The sequence below is a fragment of the Ictidomys tridecemlineatus genome, chromosome 14, assembly GCF_052094955.1.
Source record: "Ictidomys tridecemlineatus isolate mIctTri1 chromosome 14, mIctTri1.hap1, whole genome shotgun sequence".
In the NCBI taxonomy this organism is placed as follows: domain Eukaryota; kingdom Metazoa; phylum Chordata; class Mammalia; order Rodentia; family Sciuridae; genus Ictidomys; species Ictidomys tridecemlineatus.
Genome location: NC_135490.1, coordinates 20,895,683 through 20,912,891, shown reverse-complemented (window position 1 = coordinate 20,912,891; position 17,209 = coordinate 20,895,683). Strand labels below are relative to the sequence as shown.

At 37.9% G+C, this 17,209-nt stretch overlaps 1 protein-coding gene and 1 long non-coding RNA gene across 3 annotated transcripts in view; one reads left to right on the top strand and one right to left on the bottom strand.

Annotated features, from left to right (window-relative positions):
• The window catches only part of LOC120892901 (uncharacterized), a 143,133-nt gene extending 129,360 nt beyond the window's left edge, over positions 1-13,773 (top strand). The window contains exons 7-9 of one of the 2 annotated variants that reach the window (XR_013430261.1): positions 1,729-3,751; positions 8,676-9,368; positions 13,568-13,773. This is a non-coding gene — a long non-coding RNA (uncharacterized LOC120892901). Of the gene's footprint in view, positions 1-1,728; positions 3,752-8,675; positions 9,369-11,485 lie in introns of both variants that reach the window. The other variant, XR_013430264.1, reaches the window with a different exon arrangement.
• Positions 1-17,209, bottom strand: part of Palld (palladin, cytoskeletal associated protein) — a 219,135-nt gene that overhangs the window by 191,830 nt on the left and 10,096 nt on the right. Inside the window, exons 3-6 of the mRNA XM_040293667.2 lie at positions 16,666-16,771; positions 13,646-13,720; positions 8,666-8,807; positions 8,141-8,164 (exon numbers count right to left, since the gene is read on the bottom strand). Of these exons, the coding sequence (XP_040149601.2) occupies positions 8,141-8,164; positions 8,666-8,807; positions 13,646-13,720; positions 16,666-16,771 (347 nt within the window). The remainder of the gene's footprint in view (positions 1-8,140; positions 8,165-8,665; positions 8,808-13,645; positions 13,721-16,665; positions 16,772-17,209) is intronic.

Here is a 17,209-nt window from a genome sequence, read left to right as displayed (position 1 = left end):
GTACTCAGAGCTTTTAGGCAGCACCCGGGGAAGCCACATTCCTTTATGTCCCTAAGCCCCCATGCTAGAGTAGTTAGCAATTTCCTACTCAGCCTTATATTTCCCCCATAAACATCACTTTCCAAATTGGGTGTAATCCCAGTAACTCAGGAGACTGTGTAGGAGGGCTGCAAGTTTAAGGCCACCCTCAGCAACTTGGTAGGACCCTGTCTCAAAAGAAAAAATAAAAAGGACTGGGAATGTAGCTCACTGTTTAAGCACCCCTGGGTTTGTTTCCCAGTATCAAACCAACAAGCAAAAAAGCAAAAATCAAAATATTCATCTCTCAGAGAATCCTCTGTTTTGATTAGACTTGGTTAGATGTTAGTATGGCAAACTTTTCTTGGAGACACCTATCAAAACTATAGTTAAATAATTTATTGTGATTAGTTTGTTAGTTTCTGGTCCCTGGACTAGAAGATAACCTCTGAGGATAGAAGCCATTTGTTTTGTTAATGGCTATATATTCTCAATATTTAGTCCACAGCAGGTTATTCATAGTCATTTTTGAATAAATGCATGACTAAAATTTAGATTGAAGGAAAAATACTTTTTTTTTTTTTTTTTTTACAAAAATCTGTTTTCTGAAGGAATTCTCAGTGAGACTGATGCTCCTACAAGTTCCCTTTGTATGTTTCAAATTTGATTAGACAAATTCATTCCATAGGATTTTTCAGGAACACTTCTATATGTAACATAAGGTATACAGTTGATAGCCAACTGAGCATTTAGAAGAGTTACAGATTTAAAGAAACAAACAAAACAAAAAAACTTGGAATGTAGCTCAGTGGTGGAGTACTTCCCCAGTGAGGGCGAGACTCTGGGTTTGATCTCTAGAACTGGGGCCGGGGGATGGGGGGAGAAATTACCTACATAGTTCACATATTTCAAAAAAGAAAATAAAAAAAATAAGTTTTTGGATATTATTTTAGTCATTCATGCATTGCTATGTTTTGTTTACTAGTTAAAATTTTAATTAAATGTCCCAAAGATTGTTCAGGTTTTCGTCTCTTAAAAAAAGCAGCATCCAACTGTGACAATGGCTTGTGTTTTGTTGAAAGACACATCACAGCTTGTGTGGTTCTGACATTATAAAAATAAAGAAAGCCGTGGGGAAATGAGATGAACCAGTTTGTACTATTGAATTTTCATCTGGTAGCATCTTACTTGAACAAAGACCTTTAAGACATCTGTAAAATAAATTTGGGTTGGGAGTAGAAATCAGGAAATGAATGCTTCTGTCAAATAAAGGGAGTTAGAGTCTAACTTATCTGTACTAAAAAGTTGTCTCCCGCAAAAATGAAAAAATTTAAAGTTATTAACAACTTTAATTATGATTCATTTTAATCCAATTTTCCTAAGCTTGAATTCCTGAGGTTTTGACTTGATGACATATAATAAATTACTAAGTCAGAAACTATTTTTATTGGTAATAAATTCTGCTTTTTACAGTTACCTAAAAATTACTTAATTATGGTAGTATCTCCCATAAGGCAATCCTGAATTTCATTCAAGTCCCCAAATGTACTTAACACTTGATTAAATACAAACAAAAACCTTTTTTTTTTTTTTTGGAAACTCATAAAATGACAAGGCAGCAAGGATAAGATTACTAGGTCCCTTGGGTTTTGAGGGGACATTTTCATACATATCTTCCTTCACAGCCTTTTTTTCTTCTTTTGTGTCCAGAATAACTAACAAGACATCCAACTTCTACTTTTCAAACCACATGGTTTGGCAAACACAACTGATAAAAGAACTCTGGGCTAAAATCAACAAGATGAAACTCAGCATGAGTAAATGAAATGCCTGCATTAATATTTCCAAAAGATCTTTAAAAATTGTGGATTGTATCATACAGGTAAAAGGTTATTTAAAAATGTATGGTTTAAGGAATAATAAAGAAATGAACCCTGTTTTTATCAAGTCTAAGAAATCAAATATTACTAATGCTTTAGAAATGCCTTGCATGTCCTCGCCAATTTAACCTTCCTTCTTTTGAGATAAAAATGCCTTTAATTTTCTTTAATATGTTTACCACCTTGGTCTATATCCTTAAAAATCCTTTAACTTTAAAAACTTGGGTAACAAGCATATATCTGTGTAACAAGAGGGCAAACTTACCATTGTTAGAAAAAAGCTATAAACTAGCTTCAAGTTCCTTGAAAGTTACAAAACTCCACGGGGTACTCAGTGAGCAAGGTGATCAGGGGGTCCTGAGAAATACCAGGTTCATGTCCGGAGGCCAGCCTGGTGGGGCTTGGCATGGATGGAAACTGAACAGCTGGTAGGAATCAGTGGTGGAGTGGACATTGCTGTTTTTTTTTTTTTGTTGTTGTTGTTTCTAAACTCAAAAATAGTCAACTAAATTCCAGATCTTGAGACTGGGTCAAAGCAGATCACTTCTGTGGAGTGAGAGGAGGGTTTTCCACTGATCCAGGGGGCAGTGCATGGGGAAAAAAGCAAGTCAGTCAAGTAGGGACAATTCAGTCTGGTTTATAACCCAGCCATTCTGTCATCAGAGTAAAAGATAGGCTGGGGTGTGGCAAGGAACCTCTGGGAGATGAAAGCCTCTTATGTTTGTCTCTGGGGTCACACTGTACCAATCAGGACTTGCCCTTCATTCCTGATGCATGGATTGTGACCCTTCTGGGAATTCCTTTTGATCTCCTGATTATCAGTCCCCGTATCCACATCTTGCTTTTTCTGGGTTAATTCTTGCCATGATAGAGGACATCCTCCATAAAGGATTGTGGAGGAAACTTCTCGAGACCTTGCAAGTCTGAAACTAGTTTTACTAGATCTTCCCATAGAACGAACGAAAGGTTTGGTGGTGGGAAGAAATCCAAGTTGGAGGTAAAATTTTATTATTTTTGAGTTCTGCAGGTCTTGCTTCATTGTTTCTTTGTGTCTGGAGTGGCTACCCAGAAGGCTTAATTAACCCTTTCTGATCTTAACAGCTTGAATGTAACCTGATGTTTTCTCCCTGGGCACTTGCAGAATGATCTCCTTGTCCTGGATATCATACATTTCATGACGATGTGCCAGCTCTGAGTTTATTCTACCCACTGAATACTCGGTGGGTTTTTATTTTCCTCCAATCTGAAAACTGGTAGGTTTCAGTTTGGGAAATTTTGTAAAAATGATTTCCTTGACAATCCCTTTCCTCCCCTCCTTTCTTCTCTCCCCCTGGAGCCCCATGATTCTCTGACTGCTCTTTCTGACCTGTTTTCTCTTAGCTCCCTTTTTATTGTTTTGCTCTACTTTATGGGACATGTCCTCAACTTTCATTTCTGAGACCAATTTTTTCATCCCTCGCATTTTTTTTTTTAAAACCTTTTCACTTTTATATCTTGGGTTGATGATTTTCTTATCCATCTGAGGGGAGATTTGTTTTTGTTTTACATTTTCTTCTGTGTTTGTAAGGCTGTTTTTCCCAAGTTGCTTTCAGGGGAGTTACTTGTTTCCTTTTCTATGATCCACGTTTAGGATTTTTTTTTTGTGATTATGAGTTGATTAGAAGCTCTGACGGTTCCAGAGGAACTTGTCAACCTTAGCATAATCTAGATGGCATCTTTGTAGGATAATCTTCCAAATCCTTATCTGTGCTTTTTTTTTTTCCTTCTCTCTCTTGAGATGTTCAGAATGTCCAGAGAAGAGTGCTTTGGTCTCTGCCAAGCGAGACAAAGTTCACAGGCCAGTGTTCCAGAGGGTGAGTACAGGAAGAGGGCTGGAAGTGGGGTAGGCCTGAGTCTTCCTCCCTCCTCCCAGATACTAAGCCAAACTTTCATGGATCATGGGATCCTGAATCTCTCAAAAGTTTTTTTTTTTATGTTGCTTTTGAAAGCCATCAGACATACCTAAGTGTTCCATTTATTAGGTAGTTATTTCCAAAGAATTTAATAAGTATTTATGTCTGAACAAGTTAGGTACTGTTTGAAAAAATAAACAGGCATCTAAAGAAACAAATTATTATTTTGTTCTTAAATAACCACAATTAAGAAATCATTTTTTAAAAAAACCACGAAATAACAAAATAGATAAGCACATTTGTTGGTAGTGTACCTCTTCTGAAGACACAGCTGGCCTCATTTCATAGTTTACATAGATTTTCATGTGTTACCTGCATGTCACACACTCATCAAAAACTCAGTTTCATAAAGACAGGTGTCATAGAAAAGAATGTATAGTGATCCAAAGTTAAAATTTTGTACTATTTCAGGCCAGTCATTGTGTCCTGTCAGATGTCAGATTTGACATGTTTGCATCAAACATTTCAAATATATCTAAGTATGGAGAATCACAGGTTTTAGATGGCCGATGTTTGTTCTGTATGCTGTTGTCCAACCTACCATCCTCATTTAGAACTTGCATTAAGTTTTAAACTGTGCACAATCTGCTGAGATCTCAGAAAACACTCCACCACTGCCTTCCTACAACTCAGTGCCTTAGTGCGTTTAATTAAGTATAATTTATGTCACAGTCTGAGTCACAGAATCAAAACACAAACTCCATTATATAAGATAGAGGATGAGTCGGAGATTCATGCTGAAAGTAGGAGGTACCATCCTTTGATAATTCTCCAACCAGTAAGACACTTCTTTTGTGGTTTTAATTTTGCATGCCATCAGACAATGCTACAAAAGTAATTCAATATGGTTTGTGGCTCTTTCCAGACGGCTGAGTAAGAGCCTGAGTATTAACATCTGTCAAATGATTCTCCTTTCCCCTCACCCCCAGACCAGTCTTTGAAGGATTCAATCAGTGTGAAGTCACAATGTCAAAGAAGAAGGCCAGGGCAGGTAATATGACAACGGATGTTGGTCTTAAGTAAGCTGACTAGCTATTAATTCACAAAACAGTCTGAAAGGATTCGTGATGCAAGCTGACTTCTGTCTAGACAGAGAGGGGAGTGTAAAACACATTAGACGATACAACACAGTAGTGACAAGAAAAACCTGTTTCACTTGTACAAATGCACGGGGAGAGAATCTGCTATTTCCTTCTTTATCTAGATATCTAATCCCTAATGGGGCAACATCTAGGTTCGAGGGAATTTCAGTTTTATTTTTAGAGCTTTAAAATCATCTTGCCCATGAATAAGGAAAGAGAGTGAAGAGAAGAAGAAAAAAGGAGATAAAAAGAATGAGGGAGTGACATGGAGTAAGAGAAGAAAAGAGGGAGGGAAGGAAGAAGGTGGAGGAGAGAAAAGAGAGAGCAGGAAAGAGAGGCTATGTCAGAGGAGGAAGAGAGGGTAATAAAATCTGATGTTTAAATAGTTTCCTGAATTTCAAAGGCTATTTATGTTTTAGCATTTGGAAAACATCACAGACCCAGTCCTATAAAATTTATCTCTGGCCTCAGATGTATGGTAGTCATGTCTGTTTTTCTCCTTTCCACTCAACAGTGGCTAAAAAAAGCAGCTATCAGACCAGTTCCTACATCCACACTATATGGTGGAATACATCAGTGGTCCATTAGACAAAATAATCAAGCAGGTCATTTAAGGAAAGTAAACAGTCTGTGTGTGTGTGTGTGTGTGTGTGTGTGTGTATGTGTGTGTGTGTGTTTTCCTCTTGACATAGAAACTTCAAGGTCAATGTTAGGAAAACATTTGGCAATTAGTAAGAGAATCATTCTTAGCTTTGTTAGATGTGCCAAAACTTTGTTTAACCACAAATATGCTTTAATTTTTCCTTGTGCTAAAGTTCTTACTCCTATCAGTTCACATAAGCAGTCACAGGAGAAGTCATTCTTGTGTTTAATTTATTTGTTGTTGTTTAAAAAAAATGTGACCATGAATTCTGTTTAATGCTCCATGCTAACAGGAGACTTTCTGAAGCAGGGCATATTGATGCTTTGCTGTGAAAGAGAAGGGGGCCATTCTAGGACTGTCACGGTGAAGACAATTGTGGAGAAATCACCATAGGTCAGGCAAAATGTGTTGTGTTCGGTTTGTTTTGTTTTTAATAGCTCCCAACTATCTTCTTTTTTTTTTTTTTCTTATATTGACAAATTTGCTTGAAATATTTCTCTGCCAAGAAACACTCACTTTTAGCAAATACTATTATAGTGGTTGGGATGGAGGAGTCTGTTTTCTTAAATGCTTTCAGATATAACTAAAGAAAAAAATAAAAATAAAAAAAAATACAGCCAAGTGTCATGCATTGTGAGGATGTGGAGTTTAAAAGAAAGATCCTTCATATCTTGTACTTTTCTTCATGATTTTGCCATGTTAAAGGAAAAGGCATTTCAGTAAGTTCTAGAGGCCTGGTGATTTCAGGAGGCTGCTTAGGACTGATTTCATTAAATAATTTATGATCAATATTTTAGAAACAAAAGAGAAAACCATAACTGAAGCAGAAGGGGGTGTTTATAAGATTAGGGGTGAGGGATGTGGGTAGAAGGTAGTAGACATTTCCAAATCCAAACCGATTCCTCCTTAGTGTACTCTCAGGGTTTTGATGTTCAAGAATGCACATATGCCAAACTAAACTGTGCAGTTTATATACAATGTTTTGCATTTTCAGATGTTGGTTAGCTGCGGATTTTCCAATGTAGATTATTGGAGACATTAAAAAAAATAATCATCACCTATTAGATGGTGAGAGTGAACAACAATGTGAAGAAGACAGAATTACACAAATTTGTTCAGAATACAAAAAGCAGCCTTAATCCATCCTAGAAGCAATAGTTCTAGAATTTGGGACCCAAGGTTTCGTTCCTATATGTGCATAAAGCATTAAAAGACATAATTATCTGTTATAGATGATAAACTACTTCTTATAAATAAAAGCAATACCTAGTTCCTACTTTCCTGTCTACCTGTCTGTCATCTATCTATCTACTGCTATTTGAAACAGTAAATACAAAAGATGTGCCCCAACTCTCTGTAGGATTTCCATGTTAGCTCATGCAGTAAGTTTGGTCTCAGAAGTTCATGCATACGGGAACTAGCATTATTCAATTTTATACAAAGACGTATCGCAGAAAAAATAGAAAGTGGTATATTTCCAGTCTGGGAAATGACTACAGCATTTGATGTGGCAACTGACACACGGAGTGGGGTGACATGCTCTAGTTGTAACTCAGAAGGCAGCAGATCAATTCCAGTTGTTCTCAAAAAATGTGGAGAAGCATCCTTTAAACCTGGTCCCTAATAGGAACATGCTCTGCTTTTAAAGACCCCATACTCAGATGTGAGAGATCAGGGGCTGACCACAGCAACCTGACCTGCAGTAGCCCACAGAAAACCTCAAGTTCCCAAAGAAGGGTCAGGGCAAGGTCATGGTGCCCAAGGCACACATGGGGAATTCTGTTCCACATAGGAGCACAAGCACCCAGGGTAGAAATGGAAACAACTTGCTTTTCTGCCCTTTGTTAAAAAAAAAAAATGAGTGAAACTGTGCTTTGCTGATGGGGAAAAATACAAAAGAATAGAGTCTAGAGGAGGATGCACTAGGAAATACCTGGACAAACATCTTTTAGTCCCTGAGGGGTCATAAAAATGCAAGAGGCAGGAGGCTGGGGAGCAGCTGGCCCCAGGGCTTCTGGACCACATAGCACTCTGATGAGATCCAGTGAGGTCATTGAGAGAGAGCCTAGGGCAAGATGACTTTCTTGATGCTTGTAGAACAGTAAAAGTTTATGTATGGCTCAGGGTACATAAGAGAGCTGCCTGGAGGTCCACTGGGCGGCTCCTATTCAAGACGCACTTCTAAGGCTGCAGTCTAGCTGATCCCTGGCTGCAGTCTAGCTGATCCCCGGTTTTGGGCAGTAGAAGTATGTGGGAGATTGCTCTTTCCTAATGGAATTTTAGGAGGTCTTTTAAAATCATTAGCTCAGTTTTCTTTCTGAGTATAAAAGCCCTAAGTCACTGAGCTTGACCTTCTTGTCTGAATGGCACCTAATGTTTTACTAATAAAGAAGTTGATGTAAAAGGCAGCATACAGAACCCCGATAAAGAAGATATTGTCTTTAAGGGGGTCTCACATTTCCAGGGAACTGCAAAAACATTGTTCTGCTTATGGCTTTAAAACAGAAACAAAGATCTATTGAAACCCACAAGATATATTAACCCTCCAAGAAAGCAAATGCTTACCAGGTTCAGCTGTCGATCTAGGTTCTGTTTTCCACATGAGAAAAAAAAAAAAAAGAAAAGAATATTACAATAGGGTTCCTTAATAAAAAACCTACCTTTCTTTTCCTGTTATCTTGTCTACGGCATATCTGCAGAAATGTAATAGACAAGCTCCATAATACAAAAAGGAGGGTTAAAGGGATAGCAGGTTACTGTATATTTCTACAAAAATAGAATACTCAAATTCCAGTAACATCAGGATGTTCTAAAAAATATAGATGGGCTATGTACATATAAACCTACATATTTGCCCAATTTTGAATTCAGATATATGTGGGCATTTTTCCTAAAGTAAGAATACATATCTTTCATCAGCTTCAATGGGGCCACAGCCTTAACCTAGTGGACCACACATATTGTAGATTATTTGGTCTCATCCCTCTTTAAAAATGGAAATCAATAGAATGACTCAGTCCTTGTTGGTTTTCCCTAAACCAAAGAGAATAAAATGGTCAGACTTGGAAGAATGAGTCTCTGTCTCCTTACTTTTCTGTAGAATTCTGAAATCTGGAGAGTCTTGGATTTCACTTCCCTGCCGGAACCACTGGACCTGGAGAGGGGGCGCTCCCCGGACCCTGCACTCCAGGACCACCACCTGGCCCTCTGAGGCTGCTGTGTTTTGCAGTTCCTGAAATTCAAGGAAAATACTGTCCTTAGACTTTAATGTGTTCTTTTTTAAAATGTTTTTTTTTTTTTTAGTTGTTGATAGACCTTTATTTCTTATTTATTTGTATGTAGTGCTGAGAATCAAACCCAGAGCCTCACACATGCTAGGCAAGGGCTTTGCCACTGAGCCACAACCCTACCTCTTAATGTGTTCTTAAGCAATTTTAAAACAGAGAATAAAAACTCCACAATTCAGATAAAATGCAGAACAAACCTGCAGAACTTGCATCATCAAATAATTACCATTAACCCAGGGACGCCTTTAAGTCCATGATAATTAGCTTTCTGTAACCTCTATGACAAAAAATTAGTACGGTTTACCATAAGCCCTGTAGCATTTTTTGACCTGTTTACAAACTTCGTAGACCCTTTTGTATTTGTGGAATTGGATGGTAATTTTACATTTGTGATAATTTTCTTTCTATTTAGTTTGCAGTGCTACGGATCAAACAAACCCAGGGCCTCATGCATGCTAGGCAAGCACTCTCTACCACTGAGCCACATCCCCAGCCCTATGTTTATGGTAATTTGATGTTATTTTTCTTTATCTACATTTGAGAGTAAACTGGTAAACTTCTTAAAACAATCACACTCCAAATGAATATATATAGCTCCTTAAGAAAACCAGATGAGAAAAAAGACACATTTGTTTTCCTATGCCCTGATCTCTCCTGTATACCTCATCTTCTGCAGGACTAGGTTCTTAAGTCAGGTTTACTAAGCCAAGTATTGTAGTATTTTCTCATTTTGAGATTCTGAGTAAATTCATAAAACATGCTGCTCTTCTTCCTTATTGACCTTCATTTCCTCCTCTGGGCCAGAGCCCTTATTGCTCCTCACCCCTCTGCAACTTTACACCAATCAATTTTTACAGTCCAACAGATTAGAAATTAATTTGACTTTATAGATACAAAGAGGTAAATTTCTGTACTTGTTATTAAACATCAAGATGTTACTAGTTCCCTTCCACGTGTTCTTTCTCCATCTTCTTCCTCTAGGTTTAACAACAATGGGACCTATTTAAACTTCCTGATGATTTAAACTTTTGACTAGAGAACTGGATCTAATACAGAGCATATAGAACTCCTAATTAAAACATGGTGAAATAACTTATCTCTGTATAAACAAAAGCAAACAAATTCACATTGGGAAGTATGTGGACATTTTGTGTTTTGTTTTTAAAACTGCTTAGGAACTGGGTGTGGTGGTGCACACCTGTAATCCCAGTGACTCAGGAAGCTGAGGCAGGTGGATTGCAAGTTTGAGGACAGCCCTAGCAATTTAGCAAGGCCCTAAGCAATTTATCGAGACCTTGTCTTGAAAAAATAATAATAAAAAAATGCTGGGGCTATTGCTTAGCAGTAATCCACCCCGGTTTTTAATCCTCAGTACCAAATAAATGAATAAATAAAAACTGTCCAAGGGAACAAGATCATTGCAAACCACATAGCAAATGGGAAAACAAATACTATGGCAATTGGCCTACATGAGTGTGCAAAAATACTATGAGTTCTAAAAGTCCATGATGTTGACTGATGAATTATAAAAGTAATGGGAAATTTGATTTGATGTTTGATAAGAATTTTGGTAGTTAACAGGCATGTCTTTTTTTTTTTAGTGAAAATTTTAAGATTATCAACTATTGATTGTATTCCTTCTCCATTCTTATTTTTAAATGTAGAAAATTTCTGGTTTTAGATTAATGTTTTACTTTGTAATTGGGTCCACTGAAGAGCTAATTTAGTGGTTCACAGCATGGTGTCTCTCATGGGGTCCAGTTCCTACGGGATGACCTATTAAATGTTTCTAGTCTTGTCCAAGAAACCATTCATGGAGATTACAAATGGCATCCAAATACTTTTCATGCTTGAGCTTTCAGGCATGACTATTTAAACCTCAAGAACCAAAGGAGACTGATTTATTCCTAAGTTTATATATGTTTTTTTTTTAAGTGTTGGAAGCTCAGAGATTTAAGAAATGGGCAGATGCCAAGGAACCAAAGCAGTCAAAACTCCATAGTTATTCTAGGATAACAAACTGGCTCCACCTAGTGTAAACTTTTTTTTTTTTTTTTTTTAATCTTGGCAAAAGCCATAGCTAAACACAGTAAACCATTAGGAGAACTTTAAGGACCATAAGGAGAAGCCCTCAAAAGACCGAGATTCAACCATCAGTGGTTGCATGGATAATCTAGATCATCCATTGAGTGCAGGATCTGGGAACCTGTTGTCATACATCAGGTTCACCTGACATTGTGACTCTTTGGAGGGGTCTAAGAGAAGAAAAGCCCCGTAGGAGTAGCTACCTCCTGGCTGCATGTGCACGCCTGTGCTAGTCACAGCTCAAAGTCCATACCAGCTCTGTTGCCAGAGCCAAGCCCCAATTCCACCAGGCAGGCAGGCAGGCAGGAGCACCAGCTCTGCCCCTGCCAAGCTGTGACACCTGTCAATCTTTTCCAGAGGAGGGTGAAGATATAGATGGAGGCTCCTCTTAGACTAGCAATGTTCACCTACCATCCACTGTCACCACTGTGTCAAGAGAATGGTCAAAGAAGGTGCGAAGGGTGGCTAAGCCAAGGTTAGTTGGAGTCATGGAGGGGATCAGCAAAATGATTTTCTAAATCTGTCCCTCTAAAACCAGAGCCAAGGCCCCCAAAGGATGCTGCAAAATAGAGAGAAGTTTCCCAAAGGATGAAAGAGAAAAGCAGCGGCAAATGTGAGTGAAGCATCCCTGCAGAAAACAGGTGTACCATGGTCCAGGCCCAGAACATGGGAGGCTAGGGCTACCCATTGAAGTACGTGCTATGCCTCTAGTGACTGCCATAGTTTGAGACTTTTTTTTTTTTTTTTAAGCCAAAAGGTGTGTTGGGCCCTGGTGTCCTGAAACCAGTAGTGCCTTGGTTACCAATGTAGGATGCTGACACACTTGCTGGGGATGATTCCAAAATGACATACTACATACTTAATGCAGAATCTACTCCTCTTCTGTAAATGCTTCCTGTTCTAAGCATCAAAGTAATTTTAGTAGGGTTTTGCATGCCTTTTGTTTTTGAGAGCCTGTCTCAGAGGGGAGGTTCAAAGCTGTTGTCAACTGTTATCCTCAGTTGCCTATGTCTCACTGGAACCACTATAGTTGCTTATGAACAGACCTTTAATAAAGCCTGACTTCTATCTGGCTTAGAAACAAATCGTTCCCTTCATGAAGACAAATACAGGTGCTGTCTGTTACTGCCTTACGAAAATCTTATAGATTTGCTTTCATGTTTGTCCTTAGGTCACTTGGAAGTTATTTCCTCAGAAAGTGTGATGTAGGAAACCAATCTAACATTTTTTTTTTTTACTCGTGAAGAATTCATTCTTCCTTCAGCAATTAGCAAGTTTCTGTAGGTACTGAAGTACCTTTTGGGTTTCCACTCTGATTACTCATCAATTTTTCATCCCTGTATCAGGGCCATACTATAGGTTGAGTATCCTTTATCCAAACTACTTAAGATCATGAGTGTTTCAGATTTTAGATTTTTTTCTGAGTAAGGAAAATTTGCATATATATCATGATATCATGGGGATGGGAACAAGCCAAACAACTTTTATTTATTTTTCAAAAATACCTTATATGCATAACCTGAAGGTAAATTCAATATAATAGTTTTACAAAATCCAAAAAGTTGTGGATTTTGGAGCATTTTGGATAGGGGTGCTCACCTATATACCTATATCATAATTATCCTATCTTTAGAGAATCTTGACATTTCTTCAGACAAATCCCATCCCTTCTGTAACACCACACTATTTTTCTTTTCCAGGAGTTGCCTAACTATTCCTAGACATTTTTTTCTTCCTTACAACTTTTAGAATGAGATTGATAAATTCTGTATCAAACAAATAAACAGAAACAAAGAACCTGTTGAAATTTTAGCAAGATTTGCATTAAATATAGATTAGCCAGGGAGTAATGACTTCTTCATAGACTTTCAGTTCCTAAGAAACACGTTATCTCTTCATTTATTTGGTCTTTTAAAACATCTTTCAATAAAATTTTTAAATTTTTCTCGAGGAGGAGGAAGAGGAGGAGGAAGAGGAGGAGGAAGAGGAGGAGGAGGAGGAGGAAGAAGCCAGGTGTGGTAGCACATGCCTGTAATCCCAGCAGCTCAGAGGCTAAGGCAGGAGGATTGAAGTTCAAGGCCAGCCTCAGCAACTTAGTCAGGCCCTGTCTCCAAATACAAATTAAAAGGGCTGAGGATGTGGCTCAGTGGCTAAGCACCCCTTGCTTCAAAATCCCTGGTGTACACACACACACACACACACACACACACACCACACACACACACACACGCAGAAGGAGGAGGAAAAGGAGGAGAAGAAAAGTAAAGAGATGGAACAATTTCTGACTTGAGTAGTCATCTAATGAAATGGACATCATTCAACCTGTCAAATCAAATCACTGACATGGAGCAAATTATTTTTAAAATTTCTATAAAGCCTTCTAGATCTCTCCTGCAATTTCCTTGGAAAACCAAAGAAATTTTGAGCATCCCATTGTGTCTGAATTTTTCCACCTGTCTTGGCTTTCCCTCTACATCTTAAGCCCTATCAAGTCCCTGCTCACACCCACACCTCTTAGACCTCTCACAAGAGGAGAGTCACACCACAGTTGTGCAACAATTTCACCCCAAAGGTAACCATGATAATCAGCCTCTTAATCTGTTCATTTTAATTTTTCAAGACTGCTACCCGAAGCCACATGTGAATGAAATTTAAGGACCAAAGCAAACACAGAGAATGAGTCTTCCAGATGTCAGACCTTCGTAAAAACAGGAGGAAAGCAGGCTGCGGTGGTTCCATCAGGTCGGCAGAGATATGAAGTGGGGCTGTGAACCTGAAAAAGCAGAGACACATGGATCAGATTCTAAATATATAAATTGTTGAAAAGATGGGCTAAAGAAACCTTTCATTATTGAAATTGCTCCCCTTGAATGAAACAAGCGAAGGAGGGTATTGCCATGCATCATCTGCTGGCCCACTCACAGAGCAGATATTGTTCTCCTTCCTCATTTCACATCTGTTACTCTTCTCTGTTCAAAAGGATATTTGAGGTAAAGGTTCCCCGGCTCCTAGGGGATCCACAAGCTTTTAAATGCTATTACCAAATGGATTTCGGTGTGTGGGACTTCCACAGGGGTCTTTTTAGAAGTTCTCACAGACATTATATTTTATTTTTAAATAGTGTGGATTCATTGAATCAAAATAGCATATGCTATTGGCAGTGCAAAGTAGATTTTCAGACATCTACCTATCTTAATTTTAACTTGTGCTCTTTCAAGAAAAGGGATTATAGGAAATGAAGAAAAAAAAAGAAGAAAATTTTTTCAAGTAAAAAATGGTGCTGAAATACTGAGTGGTGTTCATTTCTGGGAAAATACAAGGATTTTAGAGCAGTAAGTGGAAAATATTTCTTTGTGTACAATCACTTATTTTCAAACAGTCTGGACTTATTCACTTATATAAGTGGGTGTTACTTTTTTTTTTTTTTTTTTTTTGTGTGTGTGTGTGTGTATGGTGCTGGGAATTGAACCCAGGGCCTTGTGCTTGTGAGGCAAGCAGGTGTTAGATTCTTAACCCAAGATGATGTGATCTGATGTTATGTGCCTAATACATTGTAGGACCCAAGGGAGACTGGCCGAGTTGAAGAGATGCTAAGACAGTGATAGATCTTACTCATTATCCCTGAAAGAAAGGATTGTGGTTCGGGAGATCTGGGTCTCACCTAACACCATCCAAAAAATACACAAACATTTTACAGTATTTACTCTGTACTATACATGGTATTAAGTGTCGTGTGAGGATTACCTCATTGAACTTCATGACCACCCTCTGAGTCAGGCAGTATTATTATCTCCATTTCGCAGATGAACAAATGAGGCACAGAGAGGTTACCTTATTTGCTCAAAGTCCTTTAAGCAGTGGTAGAGCTGGGATCTGAACCCAGGCAACTTGACTCCAGAGCATTAACTTTTATGTGACATTGCCTGTGATAAGAAAGTGATGGAATTTTCCAGAGTACTACATTCTTCCAACTATAAAAGGGGGATATATTACCTTCCATTCAGTGTTACTGTAGAGTTAAGATCAGTTTAAAATGTACTCTTCACATCATCATAGTATTTATATCTAGAGATGAATGTGGCTTTCTGTTTTTAGGTTACTGTGTTATCCCTTAATAAATTCTGCCATACTTAAGAAGTGTTTCATGTGTATATTTCCTGTTTCTCAGACTAGTTTATAAACTGTCTGGAAATGGGGCTGGCTATATATATTTTCTGATATGACATGTCTAGTGCAGTACTCAGCATTCAAATAAATACTTGTTAGATATTTAAACATCAAACACATACACACACACACACACACACACACACAAAATCCACTGATTTAATCAGAGATTTTTCTATAAATTTTGCACTCTGGTTTAGGGGTTTAAAGGAAATATTTACTACATATGCCTCTCTGAATAACTTAGACTGGATGATTCTTTTCAAGGTGATGGGCCCAAATGTCTTTTCCCTACTGTTTCCATTTTCCACATATTACAGTATGTGTCACAATGTCACTCAAATATCTGTATTTAACAGATAAAAAAGGTTGATGAAAGGCACAGTGGTGCTCACAAGACATACCCTTTAGTTAGAAATGGGTTTATATTTCAAGAGTATGGGAAAACCCTCTGTAAGTGAGGAAGGAGTTGAGGGACATCAAGATGGCGGAGGCAGGGTACGAGAAAAATGCCAGACAGAGTACAAGACAGGGAGATAAGTCATCATGTCTCTGTTTATGGTAAGTCCCATTACTATGGCAAGTCCCACCATGGAAGGCTTATTACCCTAGCAACTCCCACCACAAGATCTATATTCTAATTGGGTAGAAATAAAGTAACCAATGGAAACAAAGAAGGTAAAGTTTTCAATCATGTCCACAGGAAAGGGATGAGGCACAGCTCACCATGTAAGAGTGGCCCAGACATCCAGGCCTTGAGCCACTCCTTCCAGACCAATTAGCTCCACTTTATAGAATGTTCTTTCACTAAATCTATGCTCAGCCTGTTACTTCTGCATGTTTGGCTCAGTTCTTTGTTTCCAAAGCCAAGAACCTGCACCCCAACTGGACACCCACCCATATTATCATAAATATTATATTTAAGGATAGTCTTCTAGCAGTGATTTAGAGACATTTAGATTTAACAGTTATATATGTGTGTGTGTGTGTGTGTGTGTATATATATATATATATATAATCTTCATGTTTTTGGTTTGCAAAGTAAACTCACTACCATTCATTGCTAATTTGTATTACTGTTCTTTCTTGGATAATGGACTCTTATAATAAGATAAAAGCAGTATGAGAAACTATGGTGAAGGCTAGTAATTTTAATTTTTTTTCTTGTTTTCTGTTTAACTTCTCGGGCTGGGAAAGCTTTCTGTGGGTATGTGGAACTTTTCTTGTCTTTTAGATGAGCTAATGAATTTGGCTAATTGGAAGAGAAAATTTATGTGAAGGAATCCAATAGTTATAGCTAAAACAGATATCATCAAGTTTCCAATGCAAACACAGGTGTTGGCTAATTGGTGGTGTGGATTTGATTAAAGAAAAATTTTACCCGAATTAAAGGAAGAACAGTACCTACCATTTTCTTTTCTCCCAGCTCTGTTTCCACTTAGAAAATATTTTTAGGATGTCTGCTAGTTAGAATCAAAGTGATATTCTTAAAACTAAGCAGTTTGCTAATGAATTCAGTTCCTTGTGGGATCTGGCCTGAGGCACAATTACCTGTTGAACTGGGACAGACAATGGCTGAATCACAGCTGTAGTCACTCCTGTCTTTGGAGATGATGATCCTATTGTCAAGGACACAGAAGTTGTTTTCTTTTGAGCTCTGGAAAACAGGGGAAGGCAGGTGTCCAGTTAGAATGTTTTAGCTGGAATTTTTCTTTGAAATATTTCTACAGAAGAGCTGGGTTTCTTTCTGTATACTTCAACTGTCACTATTTCAGAAATTGAAACCCAACTTACAAGCTTGAAAAGCTGTAGTCAGCATGAACACAGAATGTACCTTCTGGATATTGAGTGAAATAATTTAGAATCTTTGTGAAAGATTCAAAAGTATTAACCCTGAGAATCCTAATACTTGGAAGAGGCCTAATCTTTAAAAGTAAATATTTAAAATCTTTAAGGTTAGGGTCCCATATTTAATTCAAATTTTCCATTTAGCAGCTGTTCTTCATTCTGGTTTCCAATTTTGTTGAGCGTTTTTTTGTCTTTTCTCAGTGCATAAGTGTTAGTGAGGTGTAAGGGAAAGATTAAGATGACTCAG